The sequence below is a fragment of the Tenrec ecaudatus genome, assembly GCF_050624435.1.
Source record: "Tenrec ecaudatus isolate mTenEca1 chromosome 6 unlocalized genomic scaffold, mTenEca1.hap1 SUPER_6_unloc_1, whole genome shotgun sequence".
In the NCBI taxonomy this organism is placed as follows: Eukaryota; Metazoa; Chordata; class Mammalia; order Afrosoricida; family Tenrecidae; genus Tenrec; species Tenrec ecaudatus.
Genome location: NW_027457605.1, coordinates 1,750,323 through 1,776,134, shown reverse-complemented (window position 1 = coordinate 1,776,134; position 25,812 = coordinate 1,750,323). Strand labels below are relative to the sequence as shown.

Genomic DNA, 25,812 nt, shown 5'->3' with positions numbered 1-25,812 from the left:
GTCTTTTTAGGAGTCCTGTTAATTTGAAAGCACTGACCAAAACAAACTCAGTTCCACCAAATATATTTTGGCATGGCTCAAAAACCAGCATTAGTTGGAGGTATTTATTTTACCGCAGCAAGATTTATCAGTAGTGATGTGCAATTTACAGTATTGATATTTTGATATAATAAGCTTTTTTCTCAGCATATGAAGATATACCTTCTATGCCTTTCCCCATATTTGATGATAGTGGGGTTTTTAATGGTTAATCTATATTCTTTATAATATATGGGAAAATGATGGAAAGGGGTTTAAATTATCCATACCTAATGCTACGATTTATCAAGTGACTAATTTATGGGAGACCTTAACTATCATGCAACTATTGAGGCATTTCGGTATTTTATTTATATAACGTGACCTCATAAAACAGAACTTTGGTGAAGTTCCCGTCTCTGAGAGACTAGCAGTTTCTCTTGAGAGTTTCCAGGCACCATAAGCTCAGGTCTAGGGATCAGAAAACCAGAGTTCAAACTCAGCTCTTCACTGACAAGCCTGGGGATCCCAAGTGCGCTGGACTGCTGAGCCTTCGTTTTTGCCGTTGTGAGAATCACTGGGGATCTCCCATCAGTCATTTCCAGCACACCTTTAATCAAGTTGTTTGCATTTTTAAGTTTGTTATGTTTCTACTACTTTGTTATTTTTTAACTCTCACCTGTTCTAGTCATTTAAGTAATCATTTGCTTTAAACGCAATGAGTCAGGGGAAGAGCAAGAATCTTATTCTTTCATTAAAATATACCTAAGAACCTCGTACTACCAGACACTTATTTATGGTAGATTATATTCCCCGCACGTGGTCGAGTGTTGTTTAACACATTTACTCATAGGCACCTAGGAGCCCTGGTGGCATGGTACTCACTCATTGGTCTGCTAAACACTAGGTCAACGGTTCGAATCAGTGCTCTGAGGAGACAGACAGACAGGGCTTTCTACTCTGGTACACAGTTACAGTCTCATGAACTCATGAACTCACAGGAGCAGTTCTACTCCGTCTACTCTGTCCTGCAGGGTCTCTGTGAGTCAGACTTGAGTCTCTGGAAGTGAATGAGTCATGGGCACCTGATGCAATACTGTGAGAGTATGGTATCATTATGGATTTATTATTGTTATTATTCCCAAGTCAGGGGATATATATGGGCTCTACCAAGCCTTGCTGCCTGAACTCAAATCCCTGCTTTGTCGGTTCATCATGTAATCACAGTCAAGATACCTGACTTCCCGATGCTCCCCTTTTCCCATCTGTCAAACTCGGGATATCAGCTCCTATCCTACAGGGCTGCTGTGGGGTTGATAGAACTTAGATAGAGGTCATCAGGTTCAGAAATATTGGCTTAGCTAAATTAAACAACTTCACCAAACCATAAAGTTTTGGAGGAACTGGTGCAATTCGCACCTGTTCTGTTGGATTCTTAAGCACAAACTCTAAACAAGTGAAGGAAAGTTTTTTAAGGCACTAATAAGTAGAATACTGACCAATCTAAAAGGCATCAAAGGCACTCGGCTTTGAAGACTAACTAGCCGTGTTTTCTCCCCCTTCACCACTAGAGACATCTCCAGGGGCAATAACTCTAGGAAAAGCCACTGGAATGACCATGCCTTGATCCTCAAACTGCAGCTCCCGGCGGCGGGGCACTCTTGGCAGCGTGTACCATGCCAACCACCCCTCCAGCCTCTCCGGCCTTGAGCTGTACTAGGCAGGGCTGTGAACTTGACGTTCTACTTTTAGAAAACTTTACGCAGCCAAAGCCCATCTTCTGCCAAGCGTTTGCCAGGGGACGAAGAGTCAGACAGGGTGGACCTGGTAAGAGGAATTTGCCAATACCTTAACGGAGAGGCTCTGCTATGTTGGCCTTAAGCGCTCAGTCATTTTCTTTAGAGGATAACTTGTTAGCCTTTTACTGTCAATCTGGCATCGCTCAAATTACACATACCCCTTAGAAAAGCAGCAGCACTGGGAGTGGGAATCTATTCTAAGGCCCAGCAAGCTTACCCCAGGAGAAGGTCCCAACTATGCAAGGGGGGCGGAATTCCCTGTTTGGCACTGAGTGAGTGAGTGAGTTTGCGGAGCAGACGGGCTTTGGGGACGGGCTTTGGGCTTTGGGGAGTAGAGGGTTTGGGCTGGTGACTTTACGCCGCCACCCCTTGCTTCCCAGAGGGAATGGGACCGAGTCTGGGGGGTGGGTGGCAGGCAGCCCAGAGGGTCCTGAGGGTCCCGCGCCGCGGGGCCCCGCCCCTCCCTACCTTCTCTCCCCGTGTAGCACATAGGAGCTGCGGAAGAAGCCCAGGAGCTCGTTTTCAATGAGGGCATTGTAGATGATCTTCAGGTTGTAATTCCTCTGGGCGTCCAAGGTCCGGTTCAGCACCACCACCAAGACCTGGGTCTGTGGGTAGAGGAAAAAGCCGGCCACGGGCACGGCCCCAGCCACGCGGTCCTCGGCCACCTGCACCTTCTCGACGGCCACCCGGGAGGCGTGCAGCACGACGTAGCGGGTGGCGTTCCGGCACGCTATCTCCACGTTCACCTCGCCGGCGAAGGTGAAGTTCTCCATGAAGGCGGTGAGCATCAGATTGTAGTGCAGCGGCTTGAGGTGGCCCGACAAGCGCAACTGGGTCCAGGGGCGCCGCGGCTCGCGCTCCTCCTCCGATGGTGGCCGGGCGGACGGGGTCGCCGGCGTCGCCTGGCCGGCCGCTTCGGACGGCGCCGAGCCCTCGCCCGCGGGGTGGTTGCGCGGGGCGGCTCCCGGGAGGCTGGCGTTGCGGTCACGCGCGGGGGAGCCCGCGGGGCCGCCGTCGGCGCCGGGCGCGCCGCACTCGTCGAACCGCAAGCTGAGCAGCACGGCGAGCATGGTGACGGCGAGCAGCGCCACGAGGGACACGGCGAAGGCCACCACGAGCCGTTTGTGCACCGTGATGTGGCGCTCCGTGGTGCGGGGTCGCACGCCCACCGAGTCCGCCCACGGGTCCGAGGGCCCCCTGCCGCCCGGCCGGGGCGCGGCGGCGGCGGCCTCCCCCATGGTGGCCTGCGAAGGTGAGCGGCTCTCCGCGGCCCCCTCCTCTGCCCTCTTCTTCTTCCTCCTCTTCTTTTTCTTCTTCTTCTTTTCCTTCTCCTCCTCCTGCTCCCCCCGCTCGCCGTCCAGGGCCATCACGCCGCCTCCTCCGCCTCCTCCCCCGCCCTCCCCAGCACCCCCCGCGGGCGGGCGCCCCGAGCCCCCTCCGGCGCGGGCATCCGGCAGCGCACGCGGGCCCGCGGCGCGACGCCGCCTGGCAGCCGGGAGCCTCCGGCCCGCGCTCTCGCAGGACGGGCGCCGGCCCGGGGCGCGGGCCGCCCCGACTGCCCCCGGGAGCCCCGCCTCCCCCCCCCGGGCCGGGCCGCCCGGGGCGGGCTCGCGGACGCGCCCAACTTGGAAGGCGCCGCCGCCGGCCGCCGGCGCGCTACTTCCTGGGCGGGGTCCGGGCGCCCCCTGCGCGGCCGCCGCTCCCGCCGGGCCCTCCCCTGCGCCGCGCTCTCCGCGGGAGCCCGTCCGCCGGCCCCGGGCTGCGAGCCACTGCGAGGCGGACGCCGAGCGAGGGTCCCGCGGGGGGGAAGTTAGGGCTCCCGCTTTCGCCCCCCACTCCGGTGTCGCCGGGGCGTTCAGTGCTCCTCCGGGTGGGCTGCGCTGGCGGCGGCGGCGGCGGCCCCGGGGCGCCCCAGACCAGCACCCCGCAGAAGGGCCCGAGAGGATGGCCAGGAGGGACCGACTGGAGCGCCGCCGCCGGAGGAAGTCCGGGAGCTTCGGAGCCCTTCCGGGAATCTGCCCTGGAGACTCCTTCTTCGCCACCCTGGACACTTTAAGCCGCGGTGGCGGCCAACGTCTCCAGCTTGCCAACCGGACAGCCAACCGCCCTCCCTGGTTTGGATGTGGCTCTGCCCTCCGCAGATGGCGAGTAAGCGCTGAGCGCCCGGCCGGGCCACCCCCTGCAGGTAGCTGGAGCTTCGGGCTGGCTTGGTATCCCCGTGGGGAGAGCTGGAGTGAGTGAGTGTGTGTGTGTGTGTGCGTGTGTGTGTGTGTGTGTGTGTGTGTGTGTGCGCGCGCACACAGGCTCGGGTCTATATTGCCAAAGCTACTCTAGCTGCCTTCAGGGACTGAACACCTATTACCCCACCCCCACCCCACCCGAACATCCCCCCCTCCCCTAGAAAGGCAAAGGAGGCGAGAGCGCTGGGCGGCAGGGAAGGCAGGAGAGGGGAGCGGCTGAAAGGCAGAGGCAGGCACGGGAGATTAGAGAGCTTTTCCCCGCTCTGTCACAGCAGACACCCACGGCCACAGAGGGGGTTGCTGAGCCGCCTGCAAGAACTACATTGTAAATCTTCAGCGAAACAAGCCCCGCAGCCACTCCTCTCCCGGAATCTCGAGCCCCACCGCGCTGTCCAAGGATCTGTATTGCCTTCGGAGGTGAACCCCCTGGAGGAAAAGAAGATCCTGTTGGGGAGATTTGGCCTGTCTCAGATTTCACATCAGGCTCACCAGAGGATTTGGAGAGCTGTATGTAAATTGAGATAAATTCTCCATAGACTGTCGACATATATTATACAGTATGATGTGTGCAGGTGTGCAGTACTAAATTGTGGTTAGCAAGGAAGCATTGGAGTCCTCTGGCTGTACAAGCTAGAGAGAGAATTTCCCTCCCGTATCTTTAGAGTTGAGAAATGATAAAAACATAATACCTAAACATAACATCCAGGACCGTATACTTGAGACAGAACAACAGGGTTCAGAGCCCCAATACTTCAGACTTGCTGGAGGAGTAAACAAAGCAATGCTATAATTGGTCGGCATTTTTTCCCCGCTTCACCCAGTCAAGATGACTCTTGTGCAGTTTTTCGGTGTTATCTTGAAGATTGTTACAAAAATGTGTTTGGAAATAAACTTTGTTAAGAATGGTTATAATAGGCCAATATTTATCAAGGCACGGAGCGGCGTTGGCTGGCTGTGGACACATGTCTGCACGGGGAAGTTCTGAACGGTGGTGCAGAGTTTCTATGAGTGTGCATGGGCTGTGCAGGAATAGCTCGAATTGGAAGAATATTCAGAGGACAGCCCCAATAAAATTAACATCCAGGAGGCAGGGGACTGGTGTTTAATAAAGCGAAGTGTTACTGGCTTTAGAGTCCATAAAAATAGTTTTCACAATATAAAGAGAATGAGAGAATTCCTCTTATATGTGTCTTTCAAGTCTTCAAATCCTCAAGGCATTTAAAATGAATCGATATTTATAATTAAATATAAAGTGTACTGATTATGTTCAAAATTATTTTCCTTACAAAAAGCAACATGTAGTGCTACTGCAGAGCTGAAAAGGTACGATGACCTTAAAATATGACCAAAAGACAAGAGATCAAGTACACATCAACTTTGTCCTAACAACAATTATAGAAATGCAGCCCATCGTGCTAAATCTCTTTTCCATTTTTCCCAGATGGAATACATGCCCAGTGCTATACATTCTAAATGTCCATTTAAGCTGCTTGAAAATGATGAAGAGAAAATGTTCTAGGGTGGCTTTTTAAAAGCATGTTGTATGTGGGCCGTTAGCAAAACCAAGGGAAAATGCCACATTCTGTTCAAGTTACTTTTTTCTGCTCTGTTTTTACATCGCTGTGCTCTTGCTGCCCATATGTATCTGGCTAAATGCATTGGAAGAAGCAAGGCGCAGCGTTACCTATTTTGCTTTCATAGCATCACACAGCAGGGGAACGGAATGGTGGGACCCTTCTCAGATCACCTGACCTCAGGTTTTAATCTGCCAATTCAGGTTATTGATCTGAAGTCCATGGATTCATCACACGTTGATGATCAGAAAGGTCTGGAACCATTCGCTGGGGTCTGACAGCCGCCACCTAATGAAGAAGTTTACACACTCAGTATTGCTAGTCGTCATGAAAAGATGGGGCACATTTCCGTTCTTTATGCCTTTTCAATGTGTTCATGTTCTTTTCAGTGCTACAACAAGGAAACTCTCAGATATTTTGAGATAAAGAATATATATGTACCAATTAGTAAAGGCTTTACTAAATGTGACTGAATTAATAAATGATTTTTTTGAAATTCAAGTAGACTGGACATGACCTCTTAATGCACTGATTCCCCAAATGTAGCCTCACTCAATAAATTGACTATCAAGGTCAAGTGTATGGATATTTCTGCCTTTCATATCAATGTTATAAAAGCATCCAAGTGAGGTTTTGTTTGATTTTATGGTGTTGTGTTTTCTGAAAGTGTTTTAGCACCCTCACCCTCAGAAGCAGGGTCTTTGGAAAAATAGTAATATCTTCTTAGAACCTGCTATTTCTATCCTGTGTTTCTGTTAGATTGTGTGTCCAACAAAAATATCAAGAAATAATACCCTGATATTTCTACCAAGGAATATTGGTGTTATGGGCCTTCTGTGTTGTGAGCCACTGGGATAAAGACACTTTTGACTGGGCCAGTTCTGGAGCCATGCATTTCCCTAGGGAAATATCGAGCTTTCCAAGTACATGATGTTTTTTCTCAGAAACACATTTATTTGTTTGAATAATATTATGATTTTTCCAGTGAAGTCAATTTTGTGGCCCTAGTTGACTTGTAAAAATGGAAACAGTCTGAATATTTAATATTCATGAGTCCAAAGAGAAGTTATTTTTAATTAAATTTATACTTCACCTTGTCCCTGTAAATGATCAAAATGAACTGCCTTTCGTGAATGTGCTGGCTTCAGAGCAGAGACTTTATGCTTTAATTGTTTACACCTGAGCTCTTTTTGCTCTCCTTTGGAAACTGGTTTGTATGGTGAGGTGCAATTTAAGTGCCCTTGGATTCTCGGCCCCTTCAAGTGCGATTACTGCTTCTCATCCAGAAGCAGCTGTTGCTCAGGAGAAAGAGCTAGATAGAGCCCGAGTCAGCCCCAGCTGCTTACACAACCTAAGTCCAGTGACTGAATGAGCTCAGTTTTGGGGGTGACTGACTGTGGAGAAGTGGGACTAGGCAAACGCTACTAGTTCTTAACTTTTATGAAAGACTTAGAAACTGATATATTACCCTCTCTGCTTTCAATAGATTTCTCAATTATCTCCATTGAGAAATGTTTAATTTTTACCTTTTTAATGGGTAAAGAGACACTATAAAATGTTTAATAGCAAATATGATATGGATTGAATTGTGCCCCCTCAAAAGAAAAGGTGGAAGCCCTCATCCTTGTATCGAAATGTGACCCTGTTTGGAAATGAGGTTTGTCACTTAGGAATGAGAGAGGACTCTGATTCCATCTGAGAGACGGTTTCTAAAAGAGGAGAGCAGGCGAGAGGATAAAGTCACTCGAGGAAGAGGGCCACCATGTAAAGATGCATTTCAAAGCCCAGTCACTGAGAAGCGCCCAGAGCCTGCGGAAACTGGAAGAGGAAAGGAAAGATCTTGCTCTAGAGCTGAGGGAGCATGGTTCTTCCAATACCCTGGATTTGAACTCCTAACCTCCACAACTAACTTCAAGACAATCTCTGTTCTTTAAGCCATCTATGTAATGGAGTAGTGGAGCAGAGAGGAAGGATCAAACCTTCCCCAAACTGGCAGTCAAACAGGGTCGATGCGTGTGCTGTGAGGGCTGAGTTCCTGCAGACCACACGCAATTGGGGACCATGCTGACATGAATATGGAGAAGCTGGTTACCGCCATGTGACAACAGAAAAATGAAAACACAAATTTGTTTGAATAATATTATGATTTTTCCGTGAAGTCAATTTTGTGGCCCTAGTTGACTTGTAAAAATGGAAACAGTCTGAATATTTAATATTCATGAGTCCAAAGAGAAGTTGTTTTTAATTAAATTTATACTTCACCTTGTCCCTGTAAATGATCAAAATGAACTGCCTTTTGTGAAATTGTGATGAAATTTTTATTTTGGAAAAATTCATATTATTGTCTGGTTTATTAATCTTTTCATATTGCACAACTTGTTGATTTCACATGTGGCGCCACTGCACCTGTCAGCAGTGGTGAGGGATTTCCACAAGAACGACCCTGGTGGGTAGAACGTTCCTCACCATCTTGAGGATGGAAAGAGAATTGGTTAAAATTAGCCCTAATATGGAAACATGGAAATGTCCATGATGTGAGTAGTTTGTCACTATAGATAAGGCCTTTGATTTAACTGGGAGTTGTCTGACTTCTGTTTGTTTTTAAAGATCTATGTGAATAGAAATTACATCTAAATGTCATTGTCTTTTGTTCCTCACATAAACATTGGTGAAACTATGGAATTGTCCCTTAATCCCTTAATGCATTAATATATTTACTTGTTGTAGGCCATTGAATCAATCTCAAGTCAAGTCAAAGCAACTCCATGGAGCCAAGTAGAACACGTGGTCGGGGTCCCTAAGCTATAATCTCTGGGGAAGCAAATCTGATTGCCAGGTCTTTTGTGGAGCAGAAGGTAGGTTTGAACTTTTCAAATAACTTTCAAGCTGTCATTACCCCACCCCCACTAGCATTGCTATAGAATTATTGAAAGTCTTCTGATTATTCTTACATCAAAACAAGGTTAAGTCTAAGCAGAAAATAGATGGGAAATGTAAGGAAAAATCTGACCAAATATCCAGGGTATTTCCCAATCAAGCATTGAAAACTATACGCACAGAAGAGATAACTGGGATCTCTGGAAAGTTATGTTTCCACCAAGGTGGGGTGTTGGGGGGGTCCTAATCAAGGAGGCCTGGTGGCACAACAATTAAATGCTTCACTGCTAACAGCAAGCTCTTTGGTTCAAACCCATCCAGTAACACCACAGAAGAAAAGACCTAGGAATCTGCTCCAGTAATGCATCCGGCCTAGCAAGCCCTATCGGGCAGTTCTGCTCTGGCTTACAGGATCACTATGAGTTGGAATCAACTCAGTAACACACACAGTTGGCTATAGTCCCTGGGTAGTGCAGTTACAGATACAGCTGCTAACCAAATCACTGACAGCGAATCCTCCAGAGGCATAGCAGAAGAAAGGCCTGTTAATGTATACTACCCCCTCCACCACCACCATCCCCCCAAAAAAACATTGATGAAGCACTGTGGAGCTCAGTTCCACTCTGACACTGGATCAATGACAACGTAAAACTTCAGTGTTTGCTCTGGGTTCTTTGTTTTATAAGCTCAGGAGGCAAACTCTATAAAAAGGCAAAGTATGTATTGTGGAAATCTTATATATTTATAAAGCTTGCAAGCATAATAGGCACCAGATTTTACACACAGAACAGAAATTGGGTCATTTTCTAGGGATACATTATGTTGAACTAGTCTGAACTAACTAGTCTACTAGCTGAAGAAAGGAAAACTATAAGATACCAACATATTTTTGTCATGAACTTAAGTTGTTCAAATACATAACTATGACAAGAATTAATTATATAAGAATTAGGTAATGGTAAAGGTTTATCGAGGACTTTCTCAAGCTGAAAGAACATTTCAGGCCTCCAACTGCAATGTTGAAAGATTGAATGGACAAAAATTCAACAAAACAAAGTAACAAAATAATAAGGAAGGAATCGAGAGCCAAAAAAACTGATCAACCAATGTTCAGTTCACGCCAGGAGAGAACAGCTGATCAAGAACTGACAGTACTGAAAAAAGAAGTCCAAGTTACACTGAAGGCATCAGCGAAAACAAGGCTCTGGGAATTGTGCAGTTAACAGATAGCAATTGAGCTGTTTTGTCAAACAGATAATACTGTAAGCACACATTCACCTACAGCAAGAAATGGGAAAGACAGACACCTGCTCCACTGACTGGGAAAGACTCACATCTGTGCCAGTTCCCAAGAAAGGTAATTCGGCTCACTCTGGCAACTATCCACCAATATATTAGTACAAGTAAGCTTTCACTGGAAATATCCTTAAGTGGGCATAGCAGTACATTGACAGACAACTGCCAGAGATTCAAGCTAGATTTAGAGAAAGGTGGAGAATGATGGATATTATGGCTGATGGCAGATGGAGCTTACAGAAAAGCAGAAAATACAAATAAGAAGTCAACCTGTGTTTTATTGATTACACAAAGGCATTCAACTGTGTGGATCATAACAAATTATGGATAACTTTGCGAAGAATGGAAATTCCAAAAGACTTCATATTGCTCCTATTGAGCCTGTGTGCAGACAAAGAGGCTGTACCAGAACAAGAGGATAGCGCATCGTTTAAAATCAGGACTAAGTTACTGGAAGGGCTGTATGCTTTCATCATCCTTACTCCATCTGTGTGCTCAGCCAGTAACCTGAGAAACTGAACTCAGGATTACAGGAAGGCACGTTAACAGCCTGCTATGTGCAGATCATGTACCCTAGCTGGTTAAAAGTAAAGAAGATTGAAAGCACGTACTGATGACTAACAAAGAACGCAGCCTTCAATGTGGATTTCCCTTCGGCATCAAGAAAACACAGGCCCTCGCAGCATAAGCAACACCATGATAAAGAGAGCAGTATGGGAGTGCCAACGATCTCATTTTAACTGAGTGCACCGTCAATGTCCACGGAAGCAGCAGGCAGGGAGCCAAACGACATACCGAACTGGGAATAGCTGTTGCAAAAGACCTATGAAAGGTGTTCAAAAGGCGGGTTCCTCTTTGATGACTAAGGGGAGCCTGACCACAGCCATGGTATTTTCAGTCCCTTGTGGTCAATGAATAAAGAAAACCGAAGGAAAATTGTTACCTTTGATTGCGGTCTTGGTGAAGATCATACTGTGGCCTATAAGAAGAAGCACACCGGTCCTGGAAGAAGTGCAGCCAGAAGGCTCCCTAGAGGCAAGCATGGTGAAATGTCACCTGACGCACATTGGACATGGTATCAGGAGAGACCCGATCAATGGTAACTTCGAACTTCAGTGTAAACTAGAGAGGCAGCAAGACAATGGGAAGAACCTCAGATAAAGCGGCGCCCCAGCCGCAGCACTAATGTGAAACAGAGCAATGCTGTGAGGTGGTGCGGCATTGCTGTACATGCAGTCCCTGTGTGTCAGAACCAGCTCCGCAACTAACAACACCGAGAACTTGCCACGTGCCCTATGGTTGTTGAGCGACTTTAGAATATCTCATTTATCGTGAAAATGACCCCAACAGGATCATTGCTACCATGATCCCTATTTGAAAAAAATGAGACTGAAAGAAATTAATGTGCCTAAACTAATTTAATTAGTTGGTGACTGTCTTAGGTTTCTAAGGCTCAGATCACATCATAAACTGTGGTTAACATATTAGTACAGAAATGTTATGCCATAATTCTAGAAGCTAGAAGTCTAATTCAATGTGTAGACCAGGCCATAGCCCTTCCCCCCCACTCCAAGTCTCTAAGACAGTGGTTCTCAACCTTCCTAAGGCTACGACCTTTTAATACAGTCCCTCACATGTGACCCCCTCCCAACCACATAATTATTTCTGTTGCTACTTCATGGCTGTAATGTTGATACTGTTACGAACCAGGCAACCCCTTTGAAAGGGCCCTTTGATCCCCAAAAAGGTCAGGACCCACAGGTTGCGAACTGCTACTCTTAAGATCTTTTGTTAAGAACCATATGGTCATATCGTTTGATGCAGAAAAGGCATTTGACAACATCCACCCCTTATTCCTGATGAAAACAATCAACAAAATGGGAATTAGATGGGAAATTTCTCAACACAATTAAGGCCATAGATTATAAACCAAAGGCCACTCTCTTCGTCAATGTAGGAAAGCGGCAAAGATCCCCGCCTAGTGAGTGGGAATCGGACAGAGACTCATCACTCTTATTATTCAACCTTGTGCTGGAATGATTAGCCAGAGCTATTGGACAGTCAAAGGAAATCAAAGAATGTGGATTGGCAAGGAAGAAGTCAAAGTCTCACTACTTGAAGATTATATGATTTTATACATAGAAAATCCCCCAAACATTCAGAAAATTGTTAGAAACAATCTGAGGAGACTCAGCAACGTGGCAGGATACAAGATTAACATACACATAATCTGATCCCTGTGTGCTAATGAGAGCAATACGGGAAGAATATGAGAAAAAGGAATCAAGTAAACAATACTAGTTACAATATCCACACAAACAATGAGACGTACTTAGGAATAAAGGATAAGCCTCACCAGAAAAACCTAGGACGTGTACAGCGAAACTATGCTTCTACAAGAAGCCGAAAGAGAACCACTTAAAGAATATTTATGAATACAATTGCAATTCAGATCCGGACTCCACATGCGTTCTTTAACGACATGAAGAAGACACTACTAACTTCATGTGGTAAGGAAAGATACCCAGGAGGTATAAAAATAAAAAATACTTAAGAAAAGCAAAGGAGGAGGCTTCGCCCTTCTGGACCTCACAACCCATTGTACAGCCACATTATCGAAAACGTCCTGGTACTGGCACAATGACACTGGTACATAGACTAGTTGAACCAAATAGAGATGCCAGAAATAAATCCTTCCACCTAAAGAAAATTTATCTTCAAAAAAGGTCCTAAAACCATCAAATGGCATTAGATAAATTAGATTTCCATTTTGTAGAAGAATGAAACAAGACTTGTCACCCCATGAACAGAAACATACTTAAGATGGATCAAAGACCTAAAAGTAAAACCCAGAGCCATAAAGTCATCGGTAAGAAATCAAGCTGAGAATAAAAATTCCATAGGACCTGGTAATCTCGCTGCTGGGTGTAAATCATAAAGAAGTAAGAGCCGTACCAGGAGCAGACATAAGCACATCCATGTTCAATGCAACACTGTAAGCTGGAACAAGAAGATGGAAAAAACCTAAGTGTAGAAGAACGGATAAAGAAACTGACACAAACACACAATAGAATAGTATGCATCACTAAAACTACCAACACCAAACCACAAATCATGTCCTGGCATATGGAACTAGAGAATATGATGATGCATGAAATTAGCCGTCACAGACGGAGAAGTGTGATATGAGACCACTCTTATAACGAGGGGGGAAACCAAGACGAGGACTTCCATGCTAAAGGGAACAGGCTTTGGAATTTGGGAGGCCATGGAGGAAAGACAAAGCAATGGGCTAGGCTGTTAACAGGTGTTTCATTAGGTGAAATGGAATAAGGCGGTCCACAAGAGGGAGAAGAGAAATCGAGTGGATGAAGGGTGAACTATTGGGACTTTGATTAGTAGTTTAAATTGTTGAATACAAAGTTAGTGATCTGAAAATTAAACACGCACCTAATTTACAATAAATATTGTTTCATGAGTTTTCAAAATTTTTAAAAAAATTAACATTTTTAAAATTGAAAAATTCACGGGTTGTCAGATGCATCCTCACATGGCTGCCCTAAGTCCGTGCTGCTCCTCTTTTACGAGAACACCAGCCACACAGGATTAGAACCCACGCTGCTCCAGGATGACCTCATGCCAACCGAGGGCGTCTGCAAGAATCCTATGTGCTAAAAAGCTACCGTCATACCTAGCAAGGGTTAGAACTGCAACATACCTTTGTGAGAGCCCTTTTCAATCAACAGCTGTGGCAATGCTCAGATTCCAAATCAGGTCATGTTGTTCTGTAACTTCTACAGGTAACCATAATGCTATCCTGTTCTCAGAAAGGTAAGCAACTGTAACAAGTCTGAGTGCATAGCTGAAACTCTTTATATAACTTATGAAGTTGGTGAGACACTGAACTAGGAGTGTAGGGCAGAACCAGACAGCTCTGAGCTCTACTCTTACTAGCGTACAGAAGTGCTACCTGGGTGTTTGTTACGTGAAGTGAATAAATAGAGAATAGTGTAGTGTGACCCTCCGCAGAATAATTATAATTTTATAAAATAATGATTATAGAAAGCACAGCATTATCCATCCTGGATTGAGAACTAAGTAGTTGAAAGAGTTGACGATAGCTTATTTTCATACTGCAGAACAAGCAGTTTATGTGCTTTACAAATCTTAACTTGTGGATGCATTAAAAATATTCCCCTTTGACCCAAGATGGTTTGACAGATCAAATTTACACGATTTGAACGGCGCCTCACCACTTTCAAACCACAGTCAGTATCTGCATAAAAGACATACTGAGTGTAAACGCACATAAAGGTGAAACACATCCTGCTTTAGTGCCTCCACGTACTCTAATCTGTAAATGTTAATCTTTCTTACAGTAATTTATCCCATCTCTTTACATTAAGAGAAAAAAATCATCACAGCCCCTTATTTGATATATAAATATAACTATACTAAGTAGAATATTAAATCTAGCTATCAGATGATCATTGTGGATAAATTGACAAAAATATGGTGAATTAGTGTAGTATTAAAATACAGCTAACATGGAAGTCATATGCCTAGGTGTGATTTTTTTAAAAGCTGATTTTGGCACACGGTGTCTTATTTTTAATATTGTAATATTAAACCCTGTTCTTGCATAGTCAGCTTCCTGGTCAAGGACATTTTAATGTCTGTGTCAGAAGCAGACTTTCTGCTAGAAAATAGTTCATGATGAACATGCAAAATAATGCTAAAAATTTAAATCACATTGTCAACTACACTAAATTCCTACCGGGATACTAGGCAAAGGAGTTGTACTTAGATGTCAGTCCACTATGTCTGTGTGAAGGTGCAGAGGTGGAGTCCAACCTATCCCTCAGGTCACAGCCTGAGGATGCCTCATTAGGGTATGGCCTTTTGCAAGCGAGGCAGGAAGAACTCCCTCTCTTGCCCTTGACTGGCCTCCTTGCTGGGACTCTGCCTGCCACCAAGGGCAGCACCCTGTGGTTCTCCAGAGAACTGTTGGCGCCCCACCTTGCTTCCGTCGACCTTGGATCCCAGTGTTCACAGGCTGATGTCCCTGCGTCCCGCTTCACTTTTCGGTGTCATCAGTCTTGGGCTACCAGAGTCTGAAGAGGACCACGGACGTTGGTTGGACTGGGCTGGAATGATTTCTTAATATATAATTTTATCTTGATAGAAAGTTCTTTTTATAAATATCTGAGTGTCACTGGTTTTGTTTCTCTAGACAACTCAGCCTAACACAGGAATGAATTATTGTGTTTTTTCCCTCTTCAAGTTTTAGGTCTGTGTGCAAATAGCATAGTTCCTTCCCTCGGAACTGAAGAGCAGCTTCTGGTTCACTCCATCTCTTTGCGCATAGTCAGTAAAGCTTGTGCATAGTCAGTAAAGGGAAACTCTTCCTTTCAGCTCATGATACCCTAATTCAGAACCCATCTTCAGTCTCAGGATTGGATACTAAGACTACACCAAATTTGTTTGAGACACACATTGTTTTCTGAGAACATTTCCACACACCCAGAAGGCACTTTTCAATGGCTTAAAAAGAAAGTAGGAATTTGGGAATGCAGAAATATTCCTGAAACTCGAACATTTAGACTTTTGGCTATGGGGTATTATTACAAATATTAAAAATCTCACTAAAAGGATCTTCAAAAAGTTCATGAAAAAATGGACTTGAGAAATAATGGAATTTTCCCAGGAATGTTTGAAAGGCCCCCAGCTCATATAATATGTTGTTACACTGATTGCCTTTTATATTAAGAAACTAAGTGCTGGGGACTATACAAAACGTAAAAGTGCAATGATCATCATTTATATGCCAAACAGTTGACCAGTTTATATCTGTACAAAGTCGTCCCTGCAAAAGGGATCCACAGAAAATGCAAACTGCTGACTCTTGAAAAATAACCAACTGTGTCATAAAATGAAGCATTTTTCCTCTCAACAGTTTGTGGGAGGGGAAAAGCAATGCACCTGAAGGAGACGATTTGTGAATTATTAAATAAAAGTTGACCCGTTCATAAAATTGGTTAATTCTCAGTATAGGATTTATTATGTAAGTCTTCCTTGTATATTCACTTTAGTCATTTTTCTCTTTAGTGCCACCTTGTGGGTTCGCCAGTAACAATAAATACGTAGTTTTTAGTCTCTGGGGTTTGGGGGAAGTTTTTGTCTTCTGCTGTGTTTAAGCTAGTCTTCATCGTGGTGTGGTAAACTCGGCCATTCGTGTCCTCAGACAGCCTCTGCACCAGAAGGTATGTGCCATACCTCTGCAACTGGCCCTTCTGGAGACCAGGATGATTTCTCAGAGATCGGCAATATTGGAGTCTATACAAAAATCGATGTTAATTTACAGGATAATCACCAAACTTATCTTGGATAACATAACTGGCCAGCTCGGACGTGATTTTTCCATAAGAAAAGTGTTTTCTCAATTCAGTATCATGATGTTTCCAACAGTGTCCCATGAGAATTGATTCTAGGTAATTCGCAGCGCTGCTTAATCCTGTTGTAGAAAAGCTCTGGTATCTGATTTCGTCGCTAAGGCAGCTTACTTCTAACATGAGATTGCATTTGCATTGAGTTATCATACTCAGGTTTTTTTTTTTTCAATTATGCTGCTGCTATGAGAGAAGAAGGAAAAATTCCGCACAATATATTGAATGTCTTTTTTCAGACATACAGGAAATATATATTCCCTAACACGACGGTCCTCAACCTGTGGGTTGTGACCCCTTTGGGGGGTCAAACGGCCCTTTCACAGGGGTCGCCCAATTCATAACAGTAGCAAAATAACAGTGATGAAGTAGTAACGGAAATAATTTTGTGGTTGGGGGTCACCACAATGTGGAACTGTATGAAAGGGTCGCGGCATGAGGAAGGTTGAGGGCATAACATTTTCTACATATTATAATAATCTTTTAAATTGTCAAAGAAAAATCCATGGCTTATCCTCTTTAAAAAGTGAATGTAATCCACATGTGACCTCCTCCCTGGGAGATGGACAGCAGAGAAGGGGGGGAGGGAGACTCCGGATAGGGCAAGATATGACAAAATAACAATCTGTGGATTATCAAGGGCTCCTGAGGGAGGGGGGAGCGGGGAGGGAGGGGGAAAAAAAGAGGACCTAATGCAGAGGGCTTAAGTGGAGAGCAAATGCTTTGAAAATGATTAGGGCAAAGAATGTACCGATGTGCTTTATACAATTGATGTATGTATATGTGTGGATTGTGATAAGAGTTGTATGAGCCCCTAATAAAATGTAAAAAAAAGAAAAAAAAGACAAACGTAAAAAAAAGTGAATGTGTCTGAACTTACTGCTGTGGGTGTATGTGGACACTTTTTGAAATTGTATTTTTGGAGTCATTTAAGAGAAAGTAAAAATCATGTATAGTCTGGTTACTTGGAATGTGTAAATGCTCAGAGTTGAACTCCTCCTAACCTATTAACATTTGAAGGTTGGGCCATGTATTATTCAAAAAGTAATTTTCCCTGGATCTGCAATAAGGCCTCGGACCTGACCTATAACCGGAATGTCTTAAGCTACTGGTTATCAATGCTGGAAGCACACCAACAAAACAAGAAAATGTAAGTATTTTTCTAGGCTTGCTAAAGTCTAATTACAGAACTAGGACACAGTCCAGTCAAACACTATCAGTAAGACTGCAAACCCTTCGAATATAACTCCCTACTCACCTTTGATCTTGATCAAGTCTCACACTGTGCTTCCAGAATTAATACATTGTGTTTTCCATTTCAGGAACTTTAATTGTTCCATTTTGCCCTCATTGTTTCCCACAGATTTCGTACAGGAACAAATTTAAAGATACCTTCAAATGATGTCAGTTACGTTGTTCTCGATTTATCCTGTGCTCGGAAAGTTGCTTTGAAATCCAAACCTAAAATCAAAAACCCCGGAGCTAGACTCCTATACCTTGGACCAAGAAGAGTGCTGAGCAGTTTTTCCTTCATGCTTCAACTTCAGCATTGACATTAGAAGCCTATCTTCTTTCTCGCCCTTACGACCAGCTAGGAACAGATATAAATCTCTCAGCAAATTATACCCTAAGCTTCAGAAACTGCTATGTAAGCCATCTAGAAAACCCATTGAGCAGATAGGGACTGCTGAACTGCAGTGATGAAGTTCTATTTTATTTATGGTAAATAGATACAGGAAACATATTTCATATCTTCTCTGTTACAGATTTCAAGTTGGACAGATCCTAATTGGATTACATTATAGACCAACAGACTTCTACTTTAAAGTCAAATGGCATGTATGGTCTCTGTTCAGTTCCTCTTAAAGTCTGGCTGCACAAAATATATTCCTGACATTCTTTAGCATCTTGGTTCCTTTAATCTTCCAAAGTGGAAAGTGATGAATTTTGACTTGTTCTTAAAAGCGCTAACATTCAACTAGGAAAACTCAGTAAGTGACACCTATTAATGTTCCCTTTTGTCTTCTAGACAGAAAATCAAAGCTATTTAAAGTAAAAGATACACTTAAAATCAATGTGTGCCCACAAGTTAGCATCAATGCTTACAAACCCTCTCTGTGATCATTGTGTCTTATTTGCGTATATATTACTTTATGTATCTAAATCTATGAATAAGAGAGAGGTATCATTTGATGAGAAAGGAATACATGTTTCCATAGGGTCTGAATAGAGACTCTGCTGACCTGTAGTATTATAAAATACTGCGCCACTCTTCCATTTTCAGTTTTTGCCAAGATAGCCAAATTAAACTGATGTGATAATCATCCAAATATATAATTGTAAAACCATGATTGTAGAATCATTTCTTTCTAGCTCCATGAGATTTACCTCTGGTAATTCTGTTTAATGTTCAGAATTCTATAGCAGTTCTCTTGAAATATTCTAAGCAGAAGCTATACCTTTTAGGGTATGCAAATAGTTGCTTCCCAGCAACATTATAATCTATAACCTGTATTATGACTTGAGCAGAATGAGCCCTCCGTTTTGATTGCCTATGGCTCAAAGTGTTAGTGTTCTTGAACTGCCTTGTCTGTTATTAGCTAGTTGAAATTGCACTAACCATGAGAATTAATTATGGTCTGCATCTCCCCTCTCTTCAGTAGGCTTTGTCTGCACCTTCCTAGCTGAGAGGGGAGCTTCTGCTACGAAGAATGACAGACTCCCACTGCACACCTTCCCTACTGTCTGCTCCCCAACTCCAACAGTAATCCGGCCTGAGGACCTTTATATTCCGGTGTTACTTCTGAGTTCCTTAATTACTTTCCCCCAAACTGCTATGTTCTCCAGTGTTTTCTCTAGAGGGAAAAATGAAGATACATAGGCACAGGTGTAAATGTCAGACTTCATCATTTATTTATTGAAGATCACTTAAGAGCAATCTGTAATTTCTTCCATAACCTCAAAATGGGTTTCTCTCAGCCACGTAATCTCTCAGGGAAGCGTTTGTTATGAAATGATCACCTGCTTTTGCAAAGTCCCGGGAGCTTTAAGCTGAATGCCTCTCATGTACCAGTCGCTGAACAATTGACGGCATGATGACTGAGTTGGGCAGCTGCCCGTTAGGTTAGCCATTTGACACCAGCAGCCACTCCATCCAGGAAGCTGAGGCTGTCTACTGTAGCGAGTTGACATCTCATGAACCCAGAGGACCAGTTGTATCCTACTCTACACAGGGCCACTATGACTTGGAATTGACTCGATGGTTTGGGATATAGTTAATAGGCAATAAACAGGCCAACAACCCAATAGTGATTTGACTAGAACGAGTCAGCAAACTGCGCCTCTCAAACCATATGTCGTTTTATGAGTAGGCATGTGTGGCTCTGAAGTAACAGAAAATTGTAAAGGATTTTGGATAGGGTTCAGATAATTGTGATTTCATTTGTTTGTAAAAGTATCTTTTTGGCTCTTTGATTTTTAATGGTGTGGAACAGGATTGGCTGTTCTGTCTCCACAGTTTACCAACCTCTGGACAAGAAGATCATTTCCATACCCCTTGGAGTTCAGTCCTGTACCGTCAACATCTAGAAAAATGTAGCCACTAGCCACTGTTTCTCAGAAAAGCATTACCACTTCCCTGGTACCTGTTAAGCAACTCGGAAGAAGAAGAAAATGTGCAGGGAAAAAATGTCCTGAGGAAGTCTAAAATTGTTAACAAAACCCTTCTTCCACTTTGCCTTCCCAATACACAAGATCCTGTGTGGAGTGGGGATTTTAAGTAATATTTAGAAATTACTTTTCCAACTCTCATTATAGAGTGATGTAAACCTTATGGAAAGTAGTTTGGCAAATGCTTGTCAAATTCGCCAAAGTAAACAGCTGCAGTGAGATGTTTGAGACACCTTGTATCATAAATGTTAACAGAAACCTCACTTACTAGACTGCAGGCTGTTCAGGGGTGAGGAATATGTCAAAGGGGCTTCAGGGGTTCGTAGGAAAATGGAATAAAGAGGCATGTTTATTTATGTATGCACAAAGCAAGCACTCCAGGGCATCCCAAGCCCTTAGTACATATACGTTACATGAGTGAAGTCAGTAGTGCTTATCATCAGTTCCCTTGGCCTTCTGGCTCCTTCACTGCCTTTGCTTTGCCACATCCTCTCGGGATGCGTGCCTGCTGCAGGCGCTCTTCACCTCGGACGTCTACCGCCCGTCCCAAGGAACCGCCTTTGGGGGGCGATCTCATCACTAAGGTGCCTCTTCTCCAACCCCGTCAGAGATTTGGCACCAGAATATTTATTGAAAGCAGTTCCACCTATTTTGGGAGGAGACAAGCTAACAGAAATGACAGCATTGTCCCTGAATGAGCCAGTAAGTCAGTAGGATCTAAATTAGTATCAGATCCTCGAAGTTTCAAATTTTGAAACCAAAGTGAATGTGTTTTCCCACATGGAGGATGTGACTAGATGTTGGAACACGTTAGGCATTACAAAATGAGCTACACTTCACACGGGACTTAAACTCTGAAATAAAGACTATAAGGTAACAGGCACCTGCGGTGCAATTTACTCCTAAACAGTACCTCAGACTTACTACAATAATTGGTAAGTCAGCTTTGTGTGCCTGTTTCATTATACCAATATGTATGTTTAAATGCCACATGTAATACATAAACAATATTTTTAATTACGTTAAAATTGGGTCAATAAAACACTCAAGTAATTTGACTACCTTTCCCCCACCCCGCCATATGCTTGAAATGAACTTGTATGTCACTGAAGACTTCAAGTTCGCTTCAATGTTCATTGTTTAGCCACTCAGACCAATGTTTATTACATCTAAAGACTGGGGAGTCTGGAGGGGTTTTGTGCATTTATTTTCTCTAATGGAAACTTTTTTTTTTAACCTGCCCTCTCCTATGTATCCCCTCCCCCTTTCCCCATGCCTGTTGCTGGCCTCCTCGCGGGCATCAAGTCGTTTTTTGGTGCCCAAGCCACATTGCTCCTTTAGTTTTGCATATAACAATGGAGATTAAATATGTCAATTTGTAATATCGACAGCCTAAGATCTCTAGATTTGTCCATGTCTTTCTGTGCGTAAGAGTGTTACTGCTCCTTGTTGATGTATAAGATTCCATCGTATGAATGTACCAGAACTTGTTTAGCCATGGCTCTGGGGTTCGGGGGTTGGTTCTTTGTTTTTGCTATTGCAGAAATCGCGGCAAGAAGCATGGGTGTACTTATGTCTGTTTGTGTTTTCCTCTTAATTTCTTCGTAGAAGTTGGAGAGAGGAGAGAGATTGCTAGGTCAGGTCATAAGGGACTTGGCTTTGCGTGTGCTGATGGCCGCACGCGTCGCGCTGGCTTCCGGCACGGCGCCCCCCTCCCACCAGCAGGGTTACAGCGTTCCTCTTGCTCTGCATCCTCTGCAGCACTTCTTAATTTCTAGTTTATTGAATTTTTTGAAAAGTGATGGTGTGCGATGGAAACTCATTGCTTTCATTTGTATTTCTCTCATTGCTAATGAGCTTAACAATTCTTCATATGGTTCTTGGCCACCTCTGGGTCATCTTTGGTAATGTTTGGGGTCATGGGATGAAGTTTGGCTCTTGTTTCATTCTCCTGCAGGTGAAGATCCAGTTTTCCAGCATGATTCGTTGAAAAGCTGTCTCTCACTCATTTAATAGGTTGTAGTTTTTATTTAAAAATGGAGGTGTCTGTATATACGTGGTTCTTCTTCTGAGGTGTCTATTATCATCCATTGGTCTTCCTGCCATTGTGCCAGTCCCAGGCTGCGTGTTAGCATGGCAATAAAGTAGGTTTGAAAGGCTGGGAGTGAAAGACCCACTTAGCTTTGTGAAAAATTTGAATAGTGTCTGTGGGTGTGTGTGTTTGTCCTAGGTTCCTTTCTCTCTCATATAAATTTGGTAATTAGTTTTTCCATTTCTTTGAAAATTTGTGATGGAATTTGGATCACAAGTGCACTGACTTTGTAAAGTATTTTGAAAATGTTGATATTTTCACAACATTTAGTCTGCCTCCCTTTTTAAATAACACTGCTGCTAATTTACTATTGTAGTTGTATGATGTCAAAATAACTTGCTAATACAGAAAGCTTAATTTAAAAATATGCTCACTGGCTTACTAACCTAGGATTCATGGACTACTTCTACTTACATTTTAATGTTACATAATTTTGCTATTGCTTTGAAACCGTTGAGCCAACCTCTCCAATAAAACAAATCGCCAGACTCACTTCCATCGAGTCAACTGCTACTCGTACCAACCCTTGAGATTCTGAACCTATAAATCTTTAAGGAAGTAGAAAACCTCATCTTTCTTCCACAGATTGGTACCTTTAACTGCTGACGCGGTTAACAACCTGACACAAAGCCAACTACACAGACCTCTAACAAATTCTTCATCACAGTCGCTTGCATTTGCTGCATGTGCCACTTGAAGGCATTGGAAAGATAGCAAGCCTTTTGTTGCATTAAATCTGTGTTTCCCGAAGTAGGTAGTACATCCCCTGGGGATGCTGGACTGCTGCAAGTGATTGGAAAAGTCAGACACCTGCGCTTTATCCTGGATTGTGTGCTATTGTGGCAGGAGTTGTTTGCTTTGGTTTTGGGGGTGCTGTTTTTGGTTTGTTTTTTCCTGAACACAGGGCAGTAGGCCAAAGAAGTTTGGGAACCTATCCTTTAAACTCACTTGCTTGGGGTCTTCTCTGACTTCTAGGACCCTGTAGAACTGAAACCAGAGGGTTGCCTAGGTTGAAAATCCTTTAAAAAATAAAAAAGCAGGCTGCCGTATGTGCGTTAACATCACTGTATTTCTACTTAGGAGCCGAGCACTTTAGTCACTGCACTACCAGGGCTCCTATAGTAAACCCTTAGCCATCAAGTCTATTCCTACTCATGGTGACTATCCAGAGGGAGTAGAACTGCTCCTATGGGTTTCCAAGGGTGTAAATCTACACAGGAACCCAGTGCCTCACCTGCTCCTAGAGAATGACTGGCAGGTTAAAACGGCTGACTTGAGGGTAACAGCCCAATACACAACATATTAGGCCACCAGGCCTCTTCTTCTTGCGATAAAGTAAGGGTAAATTTTAAAAACCATATGCATCTGTTCTGAGTTGTCTACAAATGCTTAAAGATACAGAGTCTACCTGTAGTCGTAATGCCTTCCTCTCTGTCCCGCAGGAAAAGCAGTCCAGTGCTTGTCTGGGCTTGCCTAAAGAGTGCATCGGAGCTGACAAGAAGGCAATCTGGCAAAGTTCAGGACTCTAAGGAGGGATGCCTGAGCAGATCAGAGGACCAACAGCATCAGATGAATGATGACGTATGAGGACAAGGAACCAAGTCTCTTAGGAAGACACAAATATGCAAAGGGAGGACTTCAAATTAACTTTGTGGAGTCAAGCTGTAAGTGGAGGTAAAGATGTAATTTCATAGTTTTTAACAAATATAGATACAAACTCCAGATCACTAGCATCGAGTTAATTCTGATTCATAGCAACCCTAGATGACAGAGTAGAACTGCCCCTTGGGGTTTCTGAGCCTGACAATCTTTGCTGGAGCATACAGCTTCGTCTCCCTGGAGCTGCTGGTGGAGTGGAACTGCTGACCTTGTGCTTAGCAGCTCGACATGAAGCCTACTCTGCCACATGTAACTAAGACACACACCGAGAGATGGTGCGTACATCCACTAAAATAACCTGGAAGCAGCAACATTGCCGAAGCAATGAGAAGAGTTAATGGCCAAATCCTGGTTTCTAAATATCTCTCCGTACTAAAGAAATCAAGATCACTGGAGGTTCCAACGGTAGGTCAAAGCAGGAATGAAGTGAGATTTTAACATCTTGGTATGCCACGGAGTCAGTGAGCTCAAAGAACGATGTGAACATGGCCAAAGAACACAGGAGCCACCTGGAAGGTAAGACAATTGATGCAGCACAATGAAGCGAGTAATGGATAATAAATTCATGAATAAAAGAGAAATCTGTTTGTCCACACTGATATATACAAATAGAAAAGGAAATGCTTTCTTAGCTTAGAATGCCAGCTAATCAAGGTACCGGGAACTCAGCAAGAAACAACAATGATGCGAAATCTAGTGCTTTAAAGTGAGACACAACTTTACTCCGTCTTAAAGTATCTTCAGACAAAATTGTTACCAATTGCAAAAAAGAAGAAAACTTCATAGTGGAGAACCCTAATTTAAAAACACCATTTGAATCAAATGATAAAAATGAACACTTGTTCATTGTCATCAAATTGATTCCACTTGTGGGGGCCCCATGGATGCGATGGGCTCTAGGGCCTCTCAGACACAGGTTGTCCGGCCTGTTCCTCTGTGGTACTATTAGGTGGTTTTGAACCGCCAACTCTGGTTAACAGTCAGTGCAAGCCAAACCATTAAAACTCACCTAATGAGATGCAGTAAGAATGCATCCTAATTCTGGTATTCCAGGTAAAACTGCATTACCTTGACCTAACAGAATACACATCAAACAAAACTGGAGGGGGTTTCTATAATATCACTGGCCTTCACAAACGTCAGGGCCATGAACGTCAGAGAGACAGAGGAGCTACTTCAGACTGACGGAGGCTGAGAAGACATGACACCTGAGAGTAATGCGATCCTGAAGTGACCATTGTTGCTGCAAGCACATTACTGGAATAATTGGCATATTTTGAATTTGGTCTCTGGGAGAAGGTTACTGAGTTAGTTTATTGTGCCAGCCTGGCCTATAAACACATGTGGGGTTAATTGAAGGACAGAGGGATAAATGGCTCGGTGAACCTTGCCTTTAGAGTTCTCGAGTCTCTTGCTTTCTAATGGTCAGACCAATATGTAGCTGCCTTAGCCAATTCCCTGCTTCAGCTGGCAAGGCTCACTTCCTGCAAGACATCCCCAAGAAGAAGCCACATGGATCTACCCCAATGCAGCCCTGGGTGCTGGAGCACCCGTGTAGAGACCCCTGCCAGTGCTGAGACGCTTACACATTCACTGACTCCGCTTTCCTCCTGCAGTCGGCGTCATAGTGTGTGTTCTGTGAGATGGAGGAGGACTTTGTGGATTGGTATTGGACATCTGGGTTAGTGGGTTAACGTTGGACTTGTGGACTTGGGCAGCACTGGGCTGGGATGTTCTCTTGATGTGCACTTAACCTGTATATGAAACTCTGTCTTATGCATGGTTGCTATGGCTTTGTTTCGCTGAAGCACCCAGACTAACGCGGTTACTGGGCAGATCATCATGCTGTGCTATTCATACAACGCTTCTATCAGGATGGAATTATTGAAAATAAAAGTCTGTTTGGCAAGCCTCTCTGCTTGCTCATCAGTATTATTTTTAGGTGCCCCTGTGCTGCTAGGAACAGAACATTGGTAGAGCGGCAGTAAGGAAAGCGGGAGTAAAGTGGGGGAAAAGGTGAAGCGGTCATGTGGCAGCCATCCACCGACTAATTCACAGTCAAGTTTTTGCTTTCACTCACTTTCCTGGTGTCTTGCAAGTACATTTCCACCATAAGAAAGCCTGTGTAACCATTTTAAA

At 43.9% G+C, this 25,812-nt stretch overlaps 1 protein-coding gene and 1 pseudogene across 1 annotated transcript; both read left to right on the top strand.

Moving 5' to 3' along the window:
* The first annotated feature begins 3,056 nt into the window (after positions 1 to 3,056).
* LOC142435891 (uncharacterized) lies at positions 3,057 to 25,590 on the top strand. Its single transcript, XM_075539938.1, has 3 exons — positions 3,057 to 3,072; positions 3,226 to 4,005; positions 23,457 to 25,590. The coding sequence occupies exons 1-3, from the start codon at positions 3,057 to 3,059 to the stop codon at positions 23,489 to 23,491; spliced, it is 831 nt and encodes a 276-aa protein (XP_075396053.1). The 3' UTR covers positions 23,492 to 25,590.
* LOC142435890 (ribosome biogenesis protein BRX1 homolog pseudogene) overlaps positions 24,159 to 25,812 on the top strand; it is a 47,409-nt pseudogene continuing 45,755 nt past the window's right edge.